The 18,825-nt window shown below is 38.0% G+C and overlaps 1 protein-coding gene and 1 non-coding gene across 2 annotated transcripts in view; both read left to right on the top strand.

The window, feature by feature from the left end:
* Nucleotides 1-18,825, top strand: part of LOC134740809 (nephrin) — a 675,842-nt gene that overhangs the window by 532,243 nt on the left and 124,774 nt on the right. Inside the window, exon 9 of the mRNA XM_063673431.1 lies at nucleotides 4,422-4,552. Within this exon, the coding sequence (XP_063529501.1) occupies nucleotides 4,422-4,552 (131 nt within the window). The remainder of the gene's footprint in view (nucleotides 1-4,421; nucleotides 4,553-18,825) is intronic.
* Nucleotides 13,661-13,735, top strand: Trnat-ggu (transfer RNA threonine (anticodon GGU)). Its single transcript has one exon. It is a non-coding gene; the product is annotated as a tRNA-Thr (tRNA).

Raw genomic sequence — 18,825 nt, 5'->3', positions numbered from 1 at the left:
ACCTTATCCTATTGTAAGTACAAAGTTTCAGAGCAATCTAGCTACCTAGTAGTTTTAAAATTAGAGCGTAACTACGTTGTTATGGAGAACCGAGCTTGCTGCGGACTTAAAACTACCCGACTTTGGTCCGTTTTGTCTACAAGTTCATAACGTAATTAAAAAGCACCTCCCAATGTTCGTTTTGGTTGAATGTAGGTTTTTTCTTCGATTTATGAAAATACCTATTTTGCTTCAAAAATGCATCGTTCAAATGATAATCACATCTAAACGGATATATTCAAGTTAGTTTTAGGGTTTACTGATGTTTCGGCGAAAATTACTTGACAAACTTTCAGTTCCCAAACTATTTATCCCATATTTTTAGTTGGGCGAAATTTCATTTCGCAAATTTACATAATCCAACCTAACGTAACCCAACCTAGTACGTCATTTTCATTTCGCAAATATGGGGTTGGGAAATGAAATGGTTGCGAAATAAGGTTATGCCAACGGTTGGTTTGCCAAATGAAACTTTGGCGAAAAGTTGGTTGCTAAGTGAAATTTGGCGAAATAAATTTCGCCAAAAAGGAAGTACCTATACACCTAGTTTTAGACCAGAGTTAGGAGTTTTAGGACTATAAGTAGTTTGGTGGTTTTACGCTAAGTTAAAAAAAAATTGGCACAGTTTTGACTAAAACGGTAACAACAACGGTACCTATAAAATAATTCAAACACATTGCAAAAGAATTGATCCTTATACGCGTAAGTCGTGTAAGTGTTTAACTACGTAGTACTCAAACAACCACGGTGCCTATCTCGTCCTAATATAATGTTACGCATAAAACTCATAACTGTTACTGTGCTGAAACAGAAAGTATTTTCGAAAATATTTTGCATAGGTTTTGTAGAATAGGGTAGGTAAGGTTAGGTTTATTTTATAATTTTTCAGAAATGTTAATAATTTCAGCACAATAACAATTATGCGTAATGAGTTTTATGCGTAACATTACATTAGGACAATCAATTGCAAAACAACCAACATGCGTAACAAAAAACGGACGTAAACAAAATGTGTACGACCTTTTATCAAAAGAGGTTCTTTATAAAACGTACTAACATAATACAAAACTACCTAACATTGACATCCTCACTCGAGCTGGACAATGAAAATAATAGCTATTTATGCAACAAGTGCGGAAAGTGTATGATTTCCTTTATACACTCGCTCGCTTTGCTCGCTCGTGAATAAAATTCCACTCGTCGGAAATCTACTTTACGCACGCGTATCATACAATGTTTTACTATGCATTGTGCGAGTAAATAAAAAAAACATATAATAGCAAATAAGTTTAATTATTAAAAAATTTAAAACAAAAAGCACTAGTGCGGAAAAGTAGTACTTTCCGCATGATATGGCTCCGTAGGAAACGCACTTTTCGAGCACATGCATTGTAAATATATATATACGCGTCCACTTGAGAACCTCATCCATTTTTTCGTCGGTTAATAAAATCAACTTTGTCAAACGCAAGTTCCTACGAAGCCGGGAACAAAGGATTGGAGTACCGTCGTTGCCCAGACGAAACGTTCCCAAAACTTATTGGGTACAAACTTGAAGTACAAAGCCTCAGGGAAACAGACGTTCGGCCCAATTCGAACAATGATCTAGATATCAACTAGATATCCACTAGATATGAACCAGAACCGATTAACGAGATATTTAAGAAAGTCATGTCAACGTACGAACCGACCGTATTAGAAACACGGACCTGCGTTCCAAAACAAAACAGGCGTTGTGGATGTGGGCGTGAAGGCCGCTAAGCTGAAATGGGACTGGGCAGGGCACATCTGCCGAATGCACCCAGAACGCTGTGCCAAATTAGCCACGGACTGGATCCCACAGGATGGATCTCGGGGCAGAGGCAGACCCAAACGGAGATGGCGGGACGACCTCGATACATTCTGTGTAGAGTGGCGGGAATGTGCTTTGAATAGAGCCAAGTGGCGGGAAAGAGGGGAGGCCTTTGCCCAGCAGTGGGACACACTAACAGGCTAATAAAAAATAAATAATGAAAATATTTAGACATCTAATGGATATCTAATAGATATCTCAAAACGTCACAATAATTGTAGCGTGAAATGACAATTGGTTTCTCGAATCGAACTGCAAAAGATAACTAGTTGAGAACTAAACTATAACGTATCTATTAGATCTCGTATTGTTCTCGTATCTAGTAATTATCACGTTGTTCGATTTGACCGGTAAGTAAAATCTAGATAAACAGATTATATAATTCTGTAGATTGAATTATAAACTGAAATAGATATCATACACTAAAGAAAAAGTGACCAAGTCCACCGGTGACCGAGGCGGGAATCGAACCCGCGTCTTCCGCTTACGCGGCTAACGTCCTGACCACTAGACCACCCGGCCACGGCGGTACCCGTACCAAATTCTCTGGTATATGCTAGTTATCTTTGAAATGCTATATAGGCGCCTTTAACCAACTCTAAGGGCGAGCAGTGTGGTGCTTGCACGTCCTATACGAATTCGTTAGTCGATTACGCTATACCGAGAGAGATAGGTATAGATATATTTGCCATCTATCCAACTTCACACACAGCTACACACAGCTTTACACACACAGCTTTATACAGCTTTTAGTTACTTCAATCTACAGACTAGGGAACAAATCAAATTATTTTATGAAATATTTTAACTTTACTTAATAAAACAAATCATAAAATAATTTGATTTGTTCCCTAGTCTGTAGATTGAAGTAACTAAAAGCGGTTATGTTTACTAAGAGATCAAAGCTACGTCTTGTTAATAATTCTGAGCACGTAAATCGAATCCTCAGCTTTTACTTAATCTGGTATCAAAAAGTTGGAAATTTCGCTATATTTCGAGAGCCAATTAAAGTATCACTTTAGTCTGTCGAAACAGCCGTGTCACTCGTAATTTAAGTAGGTTTTGCAGCTTATTCGTTTTAATGTGTCCTGTTATATTTAAGACGGATGCATTTATGTCATTATTGGCTGCGCCTGCGCCTTCGGATTCGGTCTGAATTATGTATTTTCTTCCCCGAATGCGTGGCGTCACCCGTTGACCACGAACGCTGTAAACTGTTCGAAACGTCGGGATGTGTTATAAATTCGATATACGCGATATAATCCGTTTTCGTAGTTTTATTTCATGTGTTTTTTTACATAGCTTGCATTTATACTGCGAGATAATTAACGGGATATCCCAAACTACAATATATAAAAGAACAAAACAGTGCTTCTAGTTTTAGGAGCAAAGATGAAACAAAAGCGAACGGTTCGAAAAGATAGCGTCGCTCGCCTGTATTTGTCGTCGATATAGTTTTCATAGTCGATATAAATTTTATTTATTGCACTGCAGTGGGAATTCAAATATAACCCAGGGTAACTGGAGCGAAGTTTCTTGGAGATAACATGTACAATGTTTTAAATTTTTTATTTAGTATGAGTCGACATGGTCGCTCAGTGCACGGTTTGAGAGGAATTTTCTCCCGCAAACATTAGCTGTAAAATTTCGAAGATTTCTCAGCGCTCCCCAGGATCTGTATATATTTCTACAAAAAAGGTAGAAATAGTAGTAGTAGGTAAACGTTTTAATTGATATCCCTTGATGATTACCAGAGCTTCCGGACTAATTTTATAAGTCCAGCTAAGTACATGATTTGTCCATGTTGATATGTTTTAAGTAGATATTCAGAAAAAAGTCTCTTTTGTGGACATAACAATAAAATTAACGACCCAGGTACAATATACAGGATGCCCTTAGCCATTGGACTAGTGGGGTTGCAGGGTTTGTCTAATTTCTTTGTACCTAACCGCTACACCGGTTGTTATGATACTTTGCATTTCGGCTGTGTCCAATGGTTAGGGACATCTTGTATATCACATTTTCCTTATTTGAATCTATCTCAATTAGGTAAAAAATGTACCCCGGCTATTCTTAGTTCATCTCAAACCTTACCTTTTGATTCTCTTAACTTCGCGATTGTCTACAGGAAAGACGTGAACAAGTTAAGCATATAAATATGTATGAACTACTCCAATCCAATGTTTTTTGTCTGTATGTTTCCTTTTCCATATATGTAATCTGTTGTGGGTGTGGTGTATTTTCCTTCTTTTTATTTCTTTCTTTCTTTCTTTCTACTTCGGGCTCGAAGGAGGCCAGCAGATCCAGCAATCATTTTTTCTACCGTGCGGGAATGTAGTTAATAAGCATCGTCCCTCCCCCCCCACCCGGGAAGAGGTTTACCCATTTTAGGAGGTATGTGGAACTCTCCTCCCAGCTATTTCTACTGAGAAAGAAAGGCTAAACTCACATCGGCGTTTCTTACAATGTGCCGTTTGAAAAGATACCGGCAGTCTGTCTTGTATCATTTTGAAACTGTTTTTTTTTGCAGATCCTCCAGTGGTGCGGCTACGGCTAGGCAGTACGTTGGCTGGCGGAGATATCAAAGAAGGCGACGACGTGTACTTCGAGTGCCACGTTCGTGCCAATCCCGTCGCGCGCAAACTCTCGTGGCTACATGACGTGAGTATTCTTGTGATGCCACATCTGATGTAGTCTGCAAAACTATTTCGCGAGTCGGGCTGTAAAAATGAGTGTTTCGATACTAATACCTACCTACCTACATTTCACTTGTGGGACACGCTTATGAGGGCGGCGCAAGCGGAAAAGAGATGGGCAAAATAGTTTTGCTGCCTAGTGTCCACTCGGTATAAGATATGAACGAAAGTTTTCATTATTCCTCGCTATTTTCGAGTGGTGGCGTCTATATTGCCGCACGCTGTATAACAGCCGCATTAGCGTAGTATTATTACAGGTGATTTCACTAATGGTTTTGTATTCCATATTTCTCCGGCTTCAAAGTCGTTTATTTATTTTTTAACTTTCTGTTGAAACTGTACTTTCGCGTTTAACAAGTCTAAATTTAAAGACATTGACCAAATTTTACGAGATTTTTTATTTTATATTCTTTCAAGCCTATATTTAAGTTGTAGGTCTACTATTTTTTTAGTATTTTCTGAGAACGAATCGGTAATTTTTTTGTGCCTATTTTGACACTTTGTACCTATATTAGTCCGACATTTCTTTTTCAACAATATTTTTCGAGTCTATGGACGGTTTATAAATTTTTAAATTAAAGGAAAAATTGAAAAATTTACACCTCCGGCGGGACTCGGACCTGCCACCATTGGAAAACCAGTCCAATCGCTTCAGCCAACTGAGCTACGGAGGCCTACCAGATGTGTGCGAATTTTTCCATTCCTTAAGCCTTAAGGGTGGCGTTTAAAAATTAGGAGTAACGCTCGCAGAAGTTGCTTCATAAGAAAAATGGTTTTTAAAATTGTTTGGCACGTCCAAGTTATTCACTTTACTAGACATTCTAAAACGTCCAACATTTTTATGAGACGGTACAGAGCGCCCGTTGACTCCAAGTTGTTAAATCATGTATGTGAGGTTATTCATGGTGCCCAGAACCTCCTCCTTCTATGAAATTGAAGTCGGTTAAAAATACTAGAACAATACGAGATCTAATAGATACGTTATAGTTTAGTTCTCAACTAGTTATCTTTAATTTTGCAGTTCGATCCGAGAAACCAATTGTCATTTCACGCTACAATTTGGGATTTAATTTTGGGATATCCATTTCGGAATCGCGTAAATGTCAAATTTGACATGACCTTCTTCAAAGATAGATATAACTCCGTAATAGATGGATACAGTCTAAGGAAAAAACGTGCCTCGAAAATCAAGAAAATTTGATTCTTGTTCAGAGGGCGCTACTAGCTTTGGCCAACTGTCGTATAGATGGCGTTGACGGTTTCGTTTGTTATTTAACAATTTTAACGCATATCAATGAAAGAACATGGGTCAAAATCATAAAAATAATTAATGCAAATAAAAAAGAACATTTATTTATATCTAAATACATTTTATCGTTTTTTTTTAAATATTTATTTTTAGTTTTAAAGTGTATCGACAGATGGCAGTGAATTTACTGGGGTTACAAAATCTACTTTGACAGTACCGCTCTAGTATAAGTTACTCTATGCCTTCTTAAATATCTCGTTATCGTTTCTGTTTCATATCTAGTGGATATCTAGTTGATATCTAGATCATTGTTCGAATTGGCCCGTGTGTTCTCATTCGTCGTAGGAATGTGGGCGAGATGTTGCATGAATCAGGGTAACATGAGCACGATCCGTAACAAATAAATATTTGACAACGAGTATTGAATAAAATTTGATTTATAACTAGCGACCAGCCCCGCCTTAGCACGTATTATACATATTAACCTTCCTCTTGAATCACTCTATCTATATAAAAAAACCGCATCAAAATCCGTTGCGTAGTTTTAAAGATCTAAGCATACATAGGGACAGACAGACAGCAGAAAGCGACTTTGTTTTATACTATGTAGTGACTAGTTACCTATGTACCTTCAAAATTTTTTTTTGATACAAACTTTTATTGCCTACTGTCCTTTCAACTAGTTAGAAGCCTTACCTACCTAGCCTACCTTATAATAATCGCTATTTAATTTTATCCACCGTAAGTAATAACGATTTTCTTCCGGTTAAGTAAAAAAACACATTGACCAGTAAAAGCTGCATGGGTGAAAGCTGCATGGACAAAGAGGAAAATTCTCAATTATTTTATTTTATTTCGGTAATAACTCGAAAACTGTGCAACTTTTACTGGGGTCACGTTAGGCTGGTTAGGTTCCTCTTGTTGACCTACCTCCGGTGTCACTGTGACGTTGTACTTCTGAGACAGCCTGTAGGTGCGAGCGAGCTGCTTCATGCTCCATTAGGAATAACAAATCCCCTTGCAAGAGTTGCGAGGCTATTAGCGTAATGCGGTGCTAGCGGCTGCGCCGTACATTTTGCAGCCAATATTACATACTTCCTCCTGTCTGAACACTGACTTTTATGTGCGGAAAGTAAAAAATAGCGTTCTAGTTATAATTTTACTATCTCCTGCCCGCGTTCCTTTACGTAGAATGATGTTATCCATAAAACTATCCTGGGGCCTTTTTAGAGTTCCGTACCCAAAGGGTAAAAATGGAGACTAAGACTCCGATGTCCGTGATAGCTAGAAAGTTGAAATTTTCACAGATGATGTATTTCCTGTTGCCGCTATAACAACAAAAACTAAAAACAGAATGAATATTTAAGTGGGGCTCCCATACAACAAACGTGATTTTTTTGCCGTTTCTTGCGTAATGGTGCGGAACCCTTCGTGCGCGAGTTCGACTCGCACTTGGCCGGTTTTTTGGAAGTAGGTATGTGCATACCAAATTTCATCTAAATCGGTTCCGCGGACTACACGTGAAGAGGTAACGGACAGGTAGAGAGACAGACAGACAGATTTACTTTCGCATTTAGGTATAGTAGGAATTTGTACGGTAGGTAATATAATATTAGTAGGGATTTATACATTCATCATCAATCGGTTATAATTTAATAGCAAAGACTATAAAAAATAGAAGACTGACAAACTTCATACCATACCGCGTGCCTTATCGCATCATTGTTGTAGAGCGCTAACCAATATTTTTTAGGGTTCCGTACCCAAAGGGTAAAAACGGGACCCTATTACTAAGACTCCGCTGTCCGTCTGAGCGCCTGTCCGTCTGTCTGTCACCAGGCTGTATTTCATGAACCGTGATAGCTAGACAGTTGAAAAAGTAGGGGGGTCACGAAAAATCACGACAGATCACGTTTTGGGAGGGGGGTATAAAGGAGACCTCACGTGTATTTTTCTACAGTGAACGAAAGTAAGAAAAAAATATTATATTTACCACATGAGTAGATATTTTTACGAAAATAGAAAAATTAACAAGATTTACTGTATAGTAAAACTTATAAATAGTATTGTATATGTGTATATATATATATATGTGTATATATATATATACCTATACAATACTATTTATATTAAAAAATAATTCAAAAAAATACACGTGTGGTTATGTGGGGAAGTACCCAAGAACCTCACCAAATATCACCAAGGGGGAGGGGGGGCAAAAAGTAGCCGAAAAAACCTCGTATGGTTTGTGCACAAGCCCTTAGGTTTGAATGCAAAGAAAAGTAAAATTGTTAACAAGACAATAATTAAGACAATGCGCTCATCATAATAATTGATGACCACGAGACCACTGAATAGCTAATTTAAAATATTACGCAGCGTCTTACGTAAGCGAACAACTCGCGAACGCGAAGAAAATCGGCGCGGCGCGGTGCGGCGGGCCCACGGCGCGTTCGCGTTCGCAACGAGATCGCCCACGCAGGACACTTCTATAGATATCAAAGGATTGATTCACCTCGCTCCGCATCGCTTCGCGTGTTGTTCGCCTACGTAGTACGCTGCGTTACACTAATTCGCGGTCAAGATTCACGCCAGGCCGGCAATTCCATTATGACTACCACTTTTACAACCAGCCGTACCGGACCTCGTTCTGATGGCTCTAAATGCTACATTGTCGCCCGCATCAAACTCGCCATCAAATTGCAAGCATGTACTTTGTACACACAATTTGCATTTAATATCGTACAATGTCGTTCAAATATGGCGCCCGACATTGTCGTGGTCTCACGGGTTCAGATTAATAGGTCCAAATGCGAGGGAAAAATCTGTGGGCGAAATTACTGTCGTTACCTAAACGAGTCGTGTTGTAGGTGTAATAATATTATGTATGTTTTCCAAAGGTAATTAAACATTTAAATTTCGCTTTGAGCTCATTAGTTTGTTGATCCATTACGTGCCAAATAAATACAGCGCCAATTTGTAAACGAGTTAATCAAGTTAAATTCTGATGTTATTTGAAAAATTGAACGCTCCAACGATTGCGAAGTTTAAAGATTAATTAATTAATTCTTTTGGTCGTCGGGTTATGTCCTACGCTGTATGCAGGAAGATAACAATATAAAAAAACACTAGTAATAAACGACTAAGGCATTATGTATTTATTTAAACGCCTGTAGCATCGTCCCGGGATGATAAGTGCCCAACAAAAACACGCGGAAACAATGCAGGGTACAAAAAAGCGAGGGCGGTGATGCGTGTCGCGATCCGTGTAACAGCGCGCGACCGATTGCTCCTGAAAGGGTGAAACGGAACAAAAAATAAAATGTGTACCCCGCCCGCGCCCGCACACATTGCCTGATTAAAACACGAGCCACACTGACTACCTCCAGTAGACTTGGTATTGGAAAGTTGACGAAGAGTCGCATGTACAGTCAGAATCAAATAGATAGTGATGGCCAAAGTGGCCAAATATATCGTAACACAGGTGTGTAGTAACAAACACAGAAATAAATATACCATAGAAGACGCAAATGCATCTACTTCGCGTGTCCGAACCCCGACCAAGCGTCGAGGTTGACCGTCGCTCTTTACAGTCCACGCGCGTCTGTTGTTGCAGCCGGACGTCCGTGAAAACTTAAAAAATGCTTCGTTGCATGATAATTAACTGCAACGGCCCAACAATTGCGAGCACCTAAAAGCAAGAACATACTTTCTATCACAGATAAGTAATTTTAAAATTCTTTCATGCGTAAATTTTGTATGAAAAAGTCGGCACGCTTGGTTTCAATACAAATCGTGATATTTGCTTCATCTAGCGTATATACTAAATTTGTGGTAACAAAGGTTACCATAAAAATAAGGATGTGTAACGATCTAACGATATATAACTATGCTTTATTGAGATTAGGTCAATTACCTTACGATATTTTCCTTCACGGGAAAGTGGTACCCCACGTCCATACAAATTTACAGAAATTTTACATATAGTCCGAAATATAATACATAAGTTTCGAATAACTCAATGGTACGAGCCGGGATTTGAACCCACGGCCTCCATGTTGAGTCGCACGCTCTTACCACTAGGCTACGAGCGCTTGTGTTCAATCTAATAGTAGTGATCTGTGGACACAGTACAAAGCGATTATCGGACCGTACACCGCCATCTATTACTTTATCCCCCACCCTTCATTGTTATGCCAACATTATTGTTGGACTACTTTTGTTATTGTTAATCTTTTGTCGCCGGATTCATTTGAAGCCAACAGCGATTGCGATTAAAAGTCCGAACGACGGCTGAATTGTTTTTTGTTAATCTTCTCTCGTAAATTCATTAGAACGAAACGTTTCATTGTTTGAGTTGTGATGGAGGAAAAAATTACGGAATTACGGCGCCGTTAACATGTTTTGGAATTGTTTATGTTTGTTGCGGGCTGATTGATGGAAATGGGTGGAAGTAAATTTTTTTATGCTTCTAACGCCGAATGGTATTTTGCTCGTTCTCAATCTGCATTTCTGAGCTGAGGAAGCGCAGAGGTGTACTTATGTGTTGTGCCTTATACAAAGCTTAGGGGTGTGGGGTTAAGCCGGGTTAAACCACCATGCATGCTCGTACGCAAAGCAAGTGTACTTATTTCCTTGGTAAGGTCCTGCTTAGAGCTTGACTGCTTCCATAATGTTATACCTTTTCACAAAATTTCGTAATGTTTTTTAGGTTGACCAGTATATGTTTTTTTAATTATTATTATTATTTATCTGTCCTTCCGTATCTCGGGAACATGGGGTCCTTTAAGAGGCGTGTGTGGGGCCGAAGTCTACAGCGCAGAGCGCCCTTCCTTTTAGATAATTTGCCCAAATTCTCTGCATTTCCCGAAGGTTGACTGGTAGAGAATGCCTCATAGCATTAAGTCCGCCTTTTGTACGATTGTATTTTCTTTTGTGCAATAAAGATTAAATAAAATAAATAAATTTGTCTTATAGGGTAAGACAAATTATCTAAAAACAAGGGATACACGTGGCGGATACCATCCCAGATACATAAAGATCCGAATGTGATACATCCGGAGATGATCCCCGACAAGTAGTGCAAAGACCATTGCAGTGCAGCACTTTTGTGCTGCGATGGGAACTAAAGTCATAGGCTATATATTTGAATGTTGGATAGACTGAATATTGGGCTACGGGAGGAGACTAGCGGACAAAATTGTGAAAGACAGGTGGTGACTCTCTAATAACTCATTTAGTGGGCCCTACAATGGCCGCACGCACTGTGCGACAATAGGGCAACCTTCAGAGCGGCTGTGAGGTTGTCGAGAGGTGAGTCTGCGGTAGCCAGTTCCCGGTAATCCATTCATTATGAACCCCTATTGTCCCACTGTTGGGCAAAGGCCTCCCTATTATTCTTCCAGGTATCCCTATCCTCGGAAGTCTAGTCTGTGTCAAAGGCGTCCAGCAAACTGTTTGCTTAAAAACTCTAAGCATCATCTCTTATGACAATATTTTCTGTTTATGAAACACCGTAAATACGCTGATTATTCACCCTGTATTATATTTTTCCATCTTTTCCTTCCTTTGATCAGTATGAAGAGAGGCATCGGTCATCCAACTTAGCTTTATTTACATTTATTTACATACATTTTAATTATCCAAACAATTCTTTAATTACTGAACACAGTCAAAAGACTCAGGAGTTCATTTATTCGCAGCGACAGGTGACATCTCTGCAAAAAAGATTATTAATGTTCGGGGAGTAGATTAGAGCCGTGTGAAGGTTTGTTTGGCTTTTTGTTTCGCCCGGAGGAAGGGGGCGCTGCTGAAGCTTACTGTGTAATGAATTATTCTTCGTGTGCTAAGGCCGCTGTTACAGATATTTTAATACAGACATATCACTCTTGTCGAGGTGTACACGTAGGTTTAGTTTAGGTTTAATATTGTCTGTATTAAATAGATATTTTGTTTTTCTGTTAACTGACATAAAACCTTGCTGTTTGCCGGCTGTTTTAAGTTGCTATTCCCTAGCTATTCCCTTAATAACTGCAATCCATTAATAATGTTCTTAAGGTAGTACTGAAATGAGAACAGGCGTCTTTTAAGAACTATTGAAAATAGTAGACAAAAAATGTTGCGGCACCTTTTACGACATGACGATTATATGAAGACCTTCTATAAGGTAGGGAAAGTGGAAGCAAGGAGGAAGAAAGGGAAGCCAAGAAGAACTTACTAAGTAAAAGAAAAAGTAAAGGTCGTGTCTAAAAAAAGACACAAGAAGAGAAGAGTTCAGCTCTTCCATACATACTTAATGATGGTGATGTCATTCTGGCAAGCTCACGTAAAGGTATGTAAAATAAAATGGCAACAAGATGTCTGATGAGTATCATTTTATCTGCCTGACTTAAAGTAAGAAAATTGAAGCTATAACGACACCACGCTGATGTAGCTCGGAAGGCAGGCAAGCTAAAATGGGAATGGGAAATGGATGAACCACTCATTTTTGAATGAGTGGTTAGAGAAAGCACTGGATCGAGATCAATGGAGAAATTGGGGTGAGGCCTTTGCCAAGGAGTGGGAGTGGGAGTGGGAATAATAATTAATACACCTTATCCGCCTTATAGCACCATAATAGCAACTATTGGGTGATATCAGTGCGCGTGCGAAATTTAAATGCCTCTCCTGTAACATGTTTATGCTGCTTCTCACTGTCTACTGTCTCTTTGTCTATTGTCTCACTGTCTTCCCTTAAGTCAAGGGAATTCCCAATCGTTTGAAGCTCATTAAATTACGTTTGAAAATTGAAACCGTTCCTGAATATTTATATTTCTGCCACAATATTTTTAATATAAACTCCCATTTCCCTTGTTACCAGAATCAAATTTATTCCAATCAATATATAATATTATCCATCAGTAACAAAGAATAACGAGGCGACGTTTCCAATACTCTGATAGAAGATAGTAATGAGGCTCTGCAACCACTGTAATGAAATATGTTCCTGGAATAGTGTTCCGTTTTGCTTTGACTTTGCTCTAGGTAGACTTTGCTTTGAACTAGCATTCAGGACTCTGGTGGGCGAACGAATATAAAACTTAACTTAATGAGGCCGAAAAATGACGTGAAATTCTGTATATTTCAACATTATTTAAAATTTTACTATAGCTTCATAGTATTTTATTACATGATTGTTAATTTTCCAAGAACCCAACACAGTGGGCTCTGGTTCTTAGAAGCCGTTAGCTGGCTTCCGAGTTACAGTTTGCGCTAAATGTAAACTTGATAAGTTCTTTCTTATTATTTTGTAAGTAGGGTAAACGTGTCAAAAAAATATAAATAAACAGATTAAAAGAACATGTAGATTTAACAAAATATTTTTAATTCTTTAAGATTGTCAAAGCAATTTAAAATTTGATGATGGAAAGTTTTATTTACGCTTAGTTATTACTATTTCTGTTTACATGCTTCCTTTTATTTACACGCTTTAGGAAGGCGCTTTATAATAAATAATAATAATAAATTATTTATTTGGCATGCAAGAAACCCAATTTTATTATATGCTTAATAAAAAAAGGGTTAAGTATGGTTAGCACATTATTACTGGTGTATTACAGTATAATTTGAGATTTGTGCCAGATGTCTATGCGCCTTTACAACGGCCCGGCCACGACATCGCTCGGCGGCGGCAGCGGCGAGCGGCGGCCATAGGTGGGAACGAAAGGTCTGGTCCGATCGCTGTGTCTCGCTCCAACCTATTGCCGCCGCCGCGCGATGTCGTGTCCAGGCCGTAAGCCGTTTAAACAAAAAGGAGGAATTAAAAAACTCGCTCGCTTCTGATAAGCTTCGGTAGCTCAGTTGGTTAAGACCGAATGGACCGGTGTTCCAAGGTCGCAAGTTCGAGTCTTGCCCGGAGTGGTGAATTTCAATTTTTCCTTTAATTTAAAAAATCGCAGTGATTGAAGTATGTAAGTTCGAATCAGGCTCCATCAGGCCAGGAAGTCTCCAATATTTTTGTAGGATCTATAAGCTAAACGCAAGTCAAATCGTAAAAATATTCTATTTTTCATCCAAGACATATTATACGCGGCATTTCGGCCGTAAAGGACGTACGTCTGGACTCACTTTCAAAGAGTCGAATCTTATAACATCGTATTTATCATCAAGGACATATTAGGTATATGTGGCATTTCAGCCTCAAAGGACTTACGTCTGGACTCACGTTCAAATTAGGCAGCTCATTCAACACCATGAAACCATTCAGCAACTTTAGGCTCCGTTACAGACTCAGTTATTCCGCTATACATCCAACAGCCGAAGTGACATAACCTAAACGATATACACACAACTCTATCGCGAACAGAATAAGGCTTGTACAGGTAATTTTGCTCGCGTTACTTGTATTGTTGGCTGTAAGCTTTGAACGAATCGCCCTAGAATCGGATTTACGTCGAGCACAGTAACAAATTCCGGCGAAACATTTTATCACATTAACCCTTTTCGGGCGAACACTTCGCTAACATTTTTTGATATCGGACACGTTGAATTTAATTTTAATTGCAACCAGAATCTCTGTAAATGCCCGTCATCAATTACGCGCATAAACATCCCCCCGCAGACCTCTCATTATTAACTACCGTCGAATGAGCTGTCAAAATAATAAGACGCGGCATAAATTTCTCGTCTCGACCGCCATTTTGCCTTGAATTTATGTATTGTAATCCTCCCAATTACTCAGCTGCATCCCGGCTGATGTCGAATCATATTTCTGCGGATCCCTTTAGTTAAATCGCTTCCGGAGTTTGATTGTTAGGGCCTCGCTATCTCGCTATTCGACATTATCTACAGTATAATAGCTACGGATATTAATTGGTATTGTACCGTAACACTTGGAATGGATATTAGTCATTGTTTAAGACATATTCAAATGTGAAATATATTTAGCACAATTATAATGAAATCAATTGCAAATAGAGCACCCACATCTAATAGCCATAACTTTTCGTTGCAAGTATAAATAACTGAATGATAACACGATAATTTGATACCCTGCTGAAAGCTGATTATGGAGCCAAAAACTGTATAGTGTTAATAAGTCATCGGTGGCTACTAGTAGACTCATCGAAACTGGACTCATATTAATTTGATGATTTTGAAAAGTTCGGTACGGAGTGAAACATTTCGAGCGTTTTCGACTTAAAACACGTGAGTGAACCGTTATTAATATATTTAATATTTTGAAAAGTCCACTTCTTTGGGGGCGTTAAATTCAGTCCGCAATAAGTAGGTTTAATAAAATGAAATATTTGACCGAAACTTATTTCTTATAAAAAGCTTCTTGTAGAGGCAAAAAGATTTTAATTTCAGGGTGCCTAAGTAGGTCTACGTTGCCATAGAGCGCGTGTCAAATAGAGCCTCCTTAGCAGTCCCGACAAAGTTGCGAGTTGCGACTCCTATCAGCGCCGGTGGTGTTGAACTTCGAACAATGCAGCGACGAGTGCATTTTCTGTATTGCTTACAACTCCGTCTTATCCGATTTGTGCATATTTACATCGGTTCTGTGCAAAATGTGCTCTTAACGTGTTCTTTTAAACAATATTATATAGCGTGATGAGAGTGATGAGTTGTTCACGATCTTAGTAGGAAAAAATCAAGGCAACCTAAAGAGGTCCAAACTTGTAATTACCTATAATAAGTATATAAGTACATTAACCATCAATATAAATAAATATTATAGGATATTCTTACACAGATTGACTGTCTAAATGTAAGCCCAAGGAGGCTTGTGTTATATTCGTATTCGTTTATTGCAGTCATGTACAATGAATTATGTCTAGGACTTATTACTATGGTACATGAACCCGGATAGGGTGAAGCAATTTACTAATTATATCTAACACATAATTTACAGTAAGAATAATCAAATCTTAATATTCATAATACGTCACATAATTTACTTACATACATGTTTAACCTAAAATTTATTCTAATGATTTAATGTCAATATTTTTGCTAAATAAATAAATTCTGATTCATCAATATTTGAGTCAGTTAGGCAATCAAATAACTTTAAATAAGTCATACATTGGCATCGTTTAGGAATTCGTTAACAGTATAATAGCATTTTTCAATTAGCAGTTTTTTAAGGTTATTTTTAAAGGCGGTGGGATTTATTTCGGACTTAAATCTTTCGGGAATTTTGTTGAAAATATCTATAAATCGGGAATGTGGACTATTTCTATGCATTTGTAAGTGTGATTTTGGCAGTGCTAGTCTGTTTTCATGGCGCGTTTTAATAGTGCGGTTTGGAGCGTCCTTTATTTGTCTGAAAAAGTGTGTATGGTCTCTAACGAATATTGCTACCTCCAAGATATATATGGACGTTAATGTAAGTAATTTTTTTTGAATAAAAAGAGGTCTACAGCTTTCCCGAGGGCGGGCGTTTGCAAGAATGCGCAGACACTTTTTCTGCATTATGAACAGGTCGTGGGCGTCGGTACTATGGCCCCATAGAATCACCCCGTATCGTAACCATGCATTGGCGTAAGCAAAATAAGCCGCGAGGGCAGCCTCATAGTTGGTGTTTACTTTTAGTACACTCAGCGCGTAAATAAACCGCGATAGCTTTGATTTTGTGTTTTGAATGTGTACCTTCCAATCAACGTTTGAATCGATTGTCAGTCCTAACAAGGTAAATGTGGTAACTTCTTCTATTTTTTTGTCGTCTGAAATTAGATTAATATCGAGATTTTGTTTTTGGCGCGGTTTAAACTGTATAACTTTTGTTTTCTTTAGATTAATGTCTAGATTATGATCTGTGAGCCATTTCGTGATTGCGTTCATAGACTTTTCCAACTGTTCGTTACACTCAGGGCTAGAAGAGCAATTCAAGAGTATTGAGATGTCGTCCGCAAACATGACACATGAGGTATCAAGCGCCTTTGGCAGGTCGTTGACGTATAATAAAAACAGCACACACCCTAGGACACTTCCTTGGGGAATTGATACTCATTGTTATGAGTACTCACACAACGATATATATAATATTTAAATACATAGAAAACACCCATGACTCAGGAACAAATATCTGTGCATATCACACAAATAAATGCCCTTACCGGGATTCGAACCCAGGACCATCGGCTTCACAGGCAGGGTCACTACCCACCAGGCCAGACCGGTCGTCAAAGTATGATTCAATTTGTGGACTTGGTTATTATTAACATACTAAAATTCACTGTATACTTACTTATACTAGGTATTTTGGGTATTTTTAGAAAGCGACACTCTTTTATAAGTGTCGCTTTTCTTTGTTTAAAAAAAATTAACTGACATACAAGGCAGGGGTTTAAAAGAGCTTTATTAGTTGGAGATTTCTCCTACTTTAACGCTTTTTGAAAAGGAAAACTTTCCTTATACTCTTTTTTGGGATATCATATGTAGACAATGGATAGGTTAAGCTAAGGGGGAGTGTTCTTAACAGGGTGTCGTGTAAGTAACAATGGAACTGCGCTGCAAAAAGAGGGCGACGACATGAAGGGTGATCTGCAAAAGACTTTGACCAAAGAACGCTGGTTGAAATGAAATGTGACGTTTTCAACCAAAACCACATTGTCGCTTGTCGATAAGGTTGATTTCGAATTGAAGCTATATGGAAATAGCGCCTTATGGACAACCGACAATAAGTACCCTTTTGGTTGAAAATAGCACAAATAGATTATTTTACATGGCGTGTGAAAAGCCTAAAATATGAATAAACTTATATTTTATATACTTAATATAATATATACAATAATATAGAATATAATTATGATGTGTAAATAGCCCGTTGTTAGCTTGAAATCGTATATAATGTGAAAAGCAGTTTAACGAAAATGTTAATAGTTAATAGCGAAACTAAATTACTTTGTTGGCCAAAGTTTTATTAGGTTTTATTTTACATACTTACCTATACATGTTTTGAATTTGGAAGCCTACATTAAATATTTTCAACCAATAAAAAATCTATGTAGTCTGAAATAAAAATATTGAAATTGAAATTGAAAAAGGAAATTAATAATCATTTCTGAAAGGAAATTATCTGACGGCCTTACAAACTAATACATGCTTTTTAGTGATCTTTCTAGCAAAATGTATGTAAATTCATTTTTAACAAACAGAAACGTCTGCGAGCGATGCTATCAAGCTTAGAATAAATTTAAAATCCAGAGGTCGTGAAGTCTCACCCATGGCAGTAATTTTTCCACTTTTAAATTAAAAATATATGTAACCAAAAAGCAATATTTACACCAAACAACTTATTATTCTGTTGCCGCTATGACAACAAATACAAAAGTGCGGAACCCTCGGTGCGCGAGTCCGACTCGCACTTGGCCGGTTTTTTAAGACTGGTCAGTAAATCGAAGATTCAGTTATTATAAAATTCTTAGAGACTTCATGGGACTCTAGTTCTTTATTCAAGAATTGAAATAGATTCGAAAATGACCCAAGCTGGTCCAGTCTAGTCTGCAATCAACCCAATTTCCGAACGACCGTGATACCCGTGACCACGGTTTCTACCCAAACTTACACATACATAAGTTATACAAATACAACAGTACGAGTATATTAAGTACGAGCGCGTGGCGAGCGTTTTGAAGGTCACGGGTTGCTTTGAAATTGGGTACATAATGTTACTTTACGAGAATTGTAATATTATCAAAATGTATTTTTATTTTATTCAGTAGATAACTGAGGTAGGGTAATACCTACGTGTGTATGTGCGCTAAACTTCCGTTCCCTCAAGCACACGAAAATATTGTGTTTATAATAAAATTAGCTAACAAATAAAATGAGCTTAAGGTAAGGCATTTTCCTTCCAGGGTCCATAATTTTTTTCCAGCCTCTATATTCGTCATCATAGTTTTAGATTTTTTAATCTATTTATTAAAAAATCTAAAACTATGATGACTAATGTCATCAATTTTTTAATCGCGAAATGCTTTAACGCCGTTACAAGTTTAGGTCCA

This window comes from Cydia strobilella, chromosome 4 (assembly GCF_947568885.1).
Source record: "Cydia strobilella chromosome 4, ilCydStro3.1, whole genome shotgun sequence".
Lineage (NCBI taxonomy): Eukaryota > Metazoa > Arthropoda > Insecta > Lepidoptera > Tortricidae > Cydia > Cydia strobilella.
This window is presented reverse-complemented; position numbering and strand designations above follow the sequence as displayed.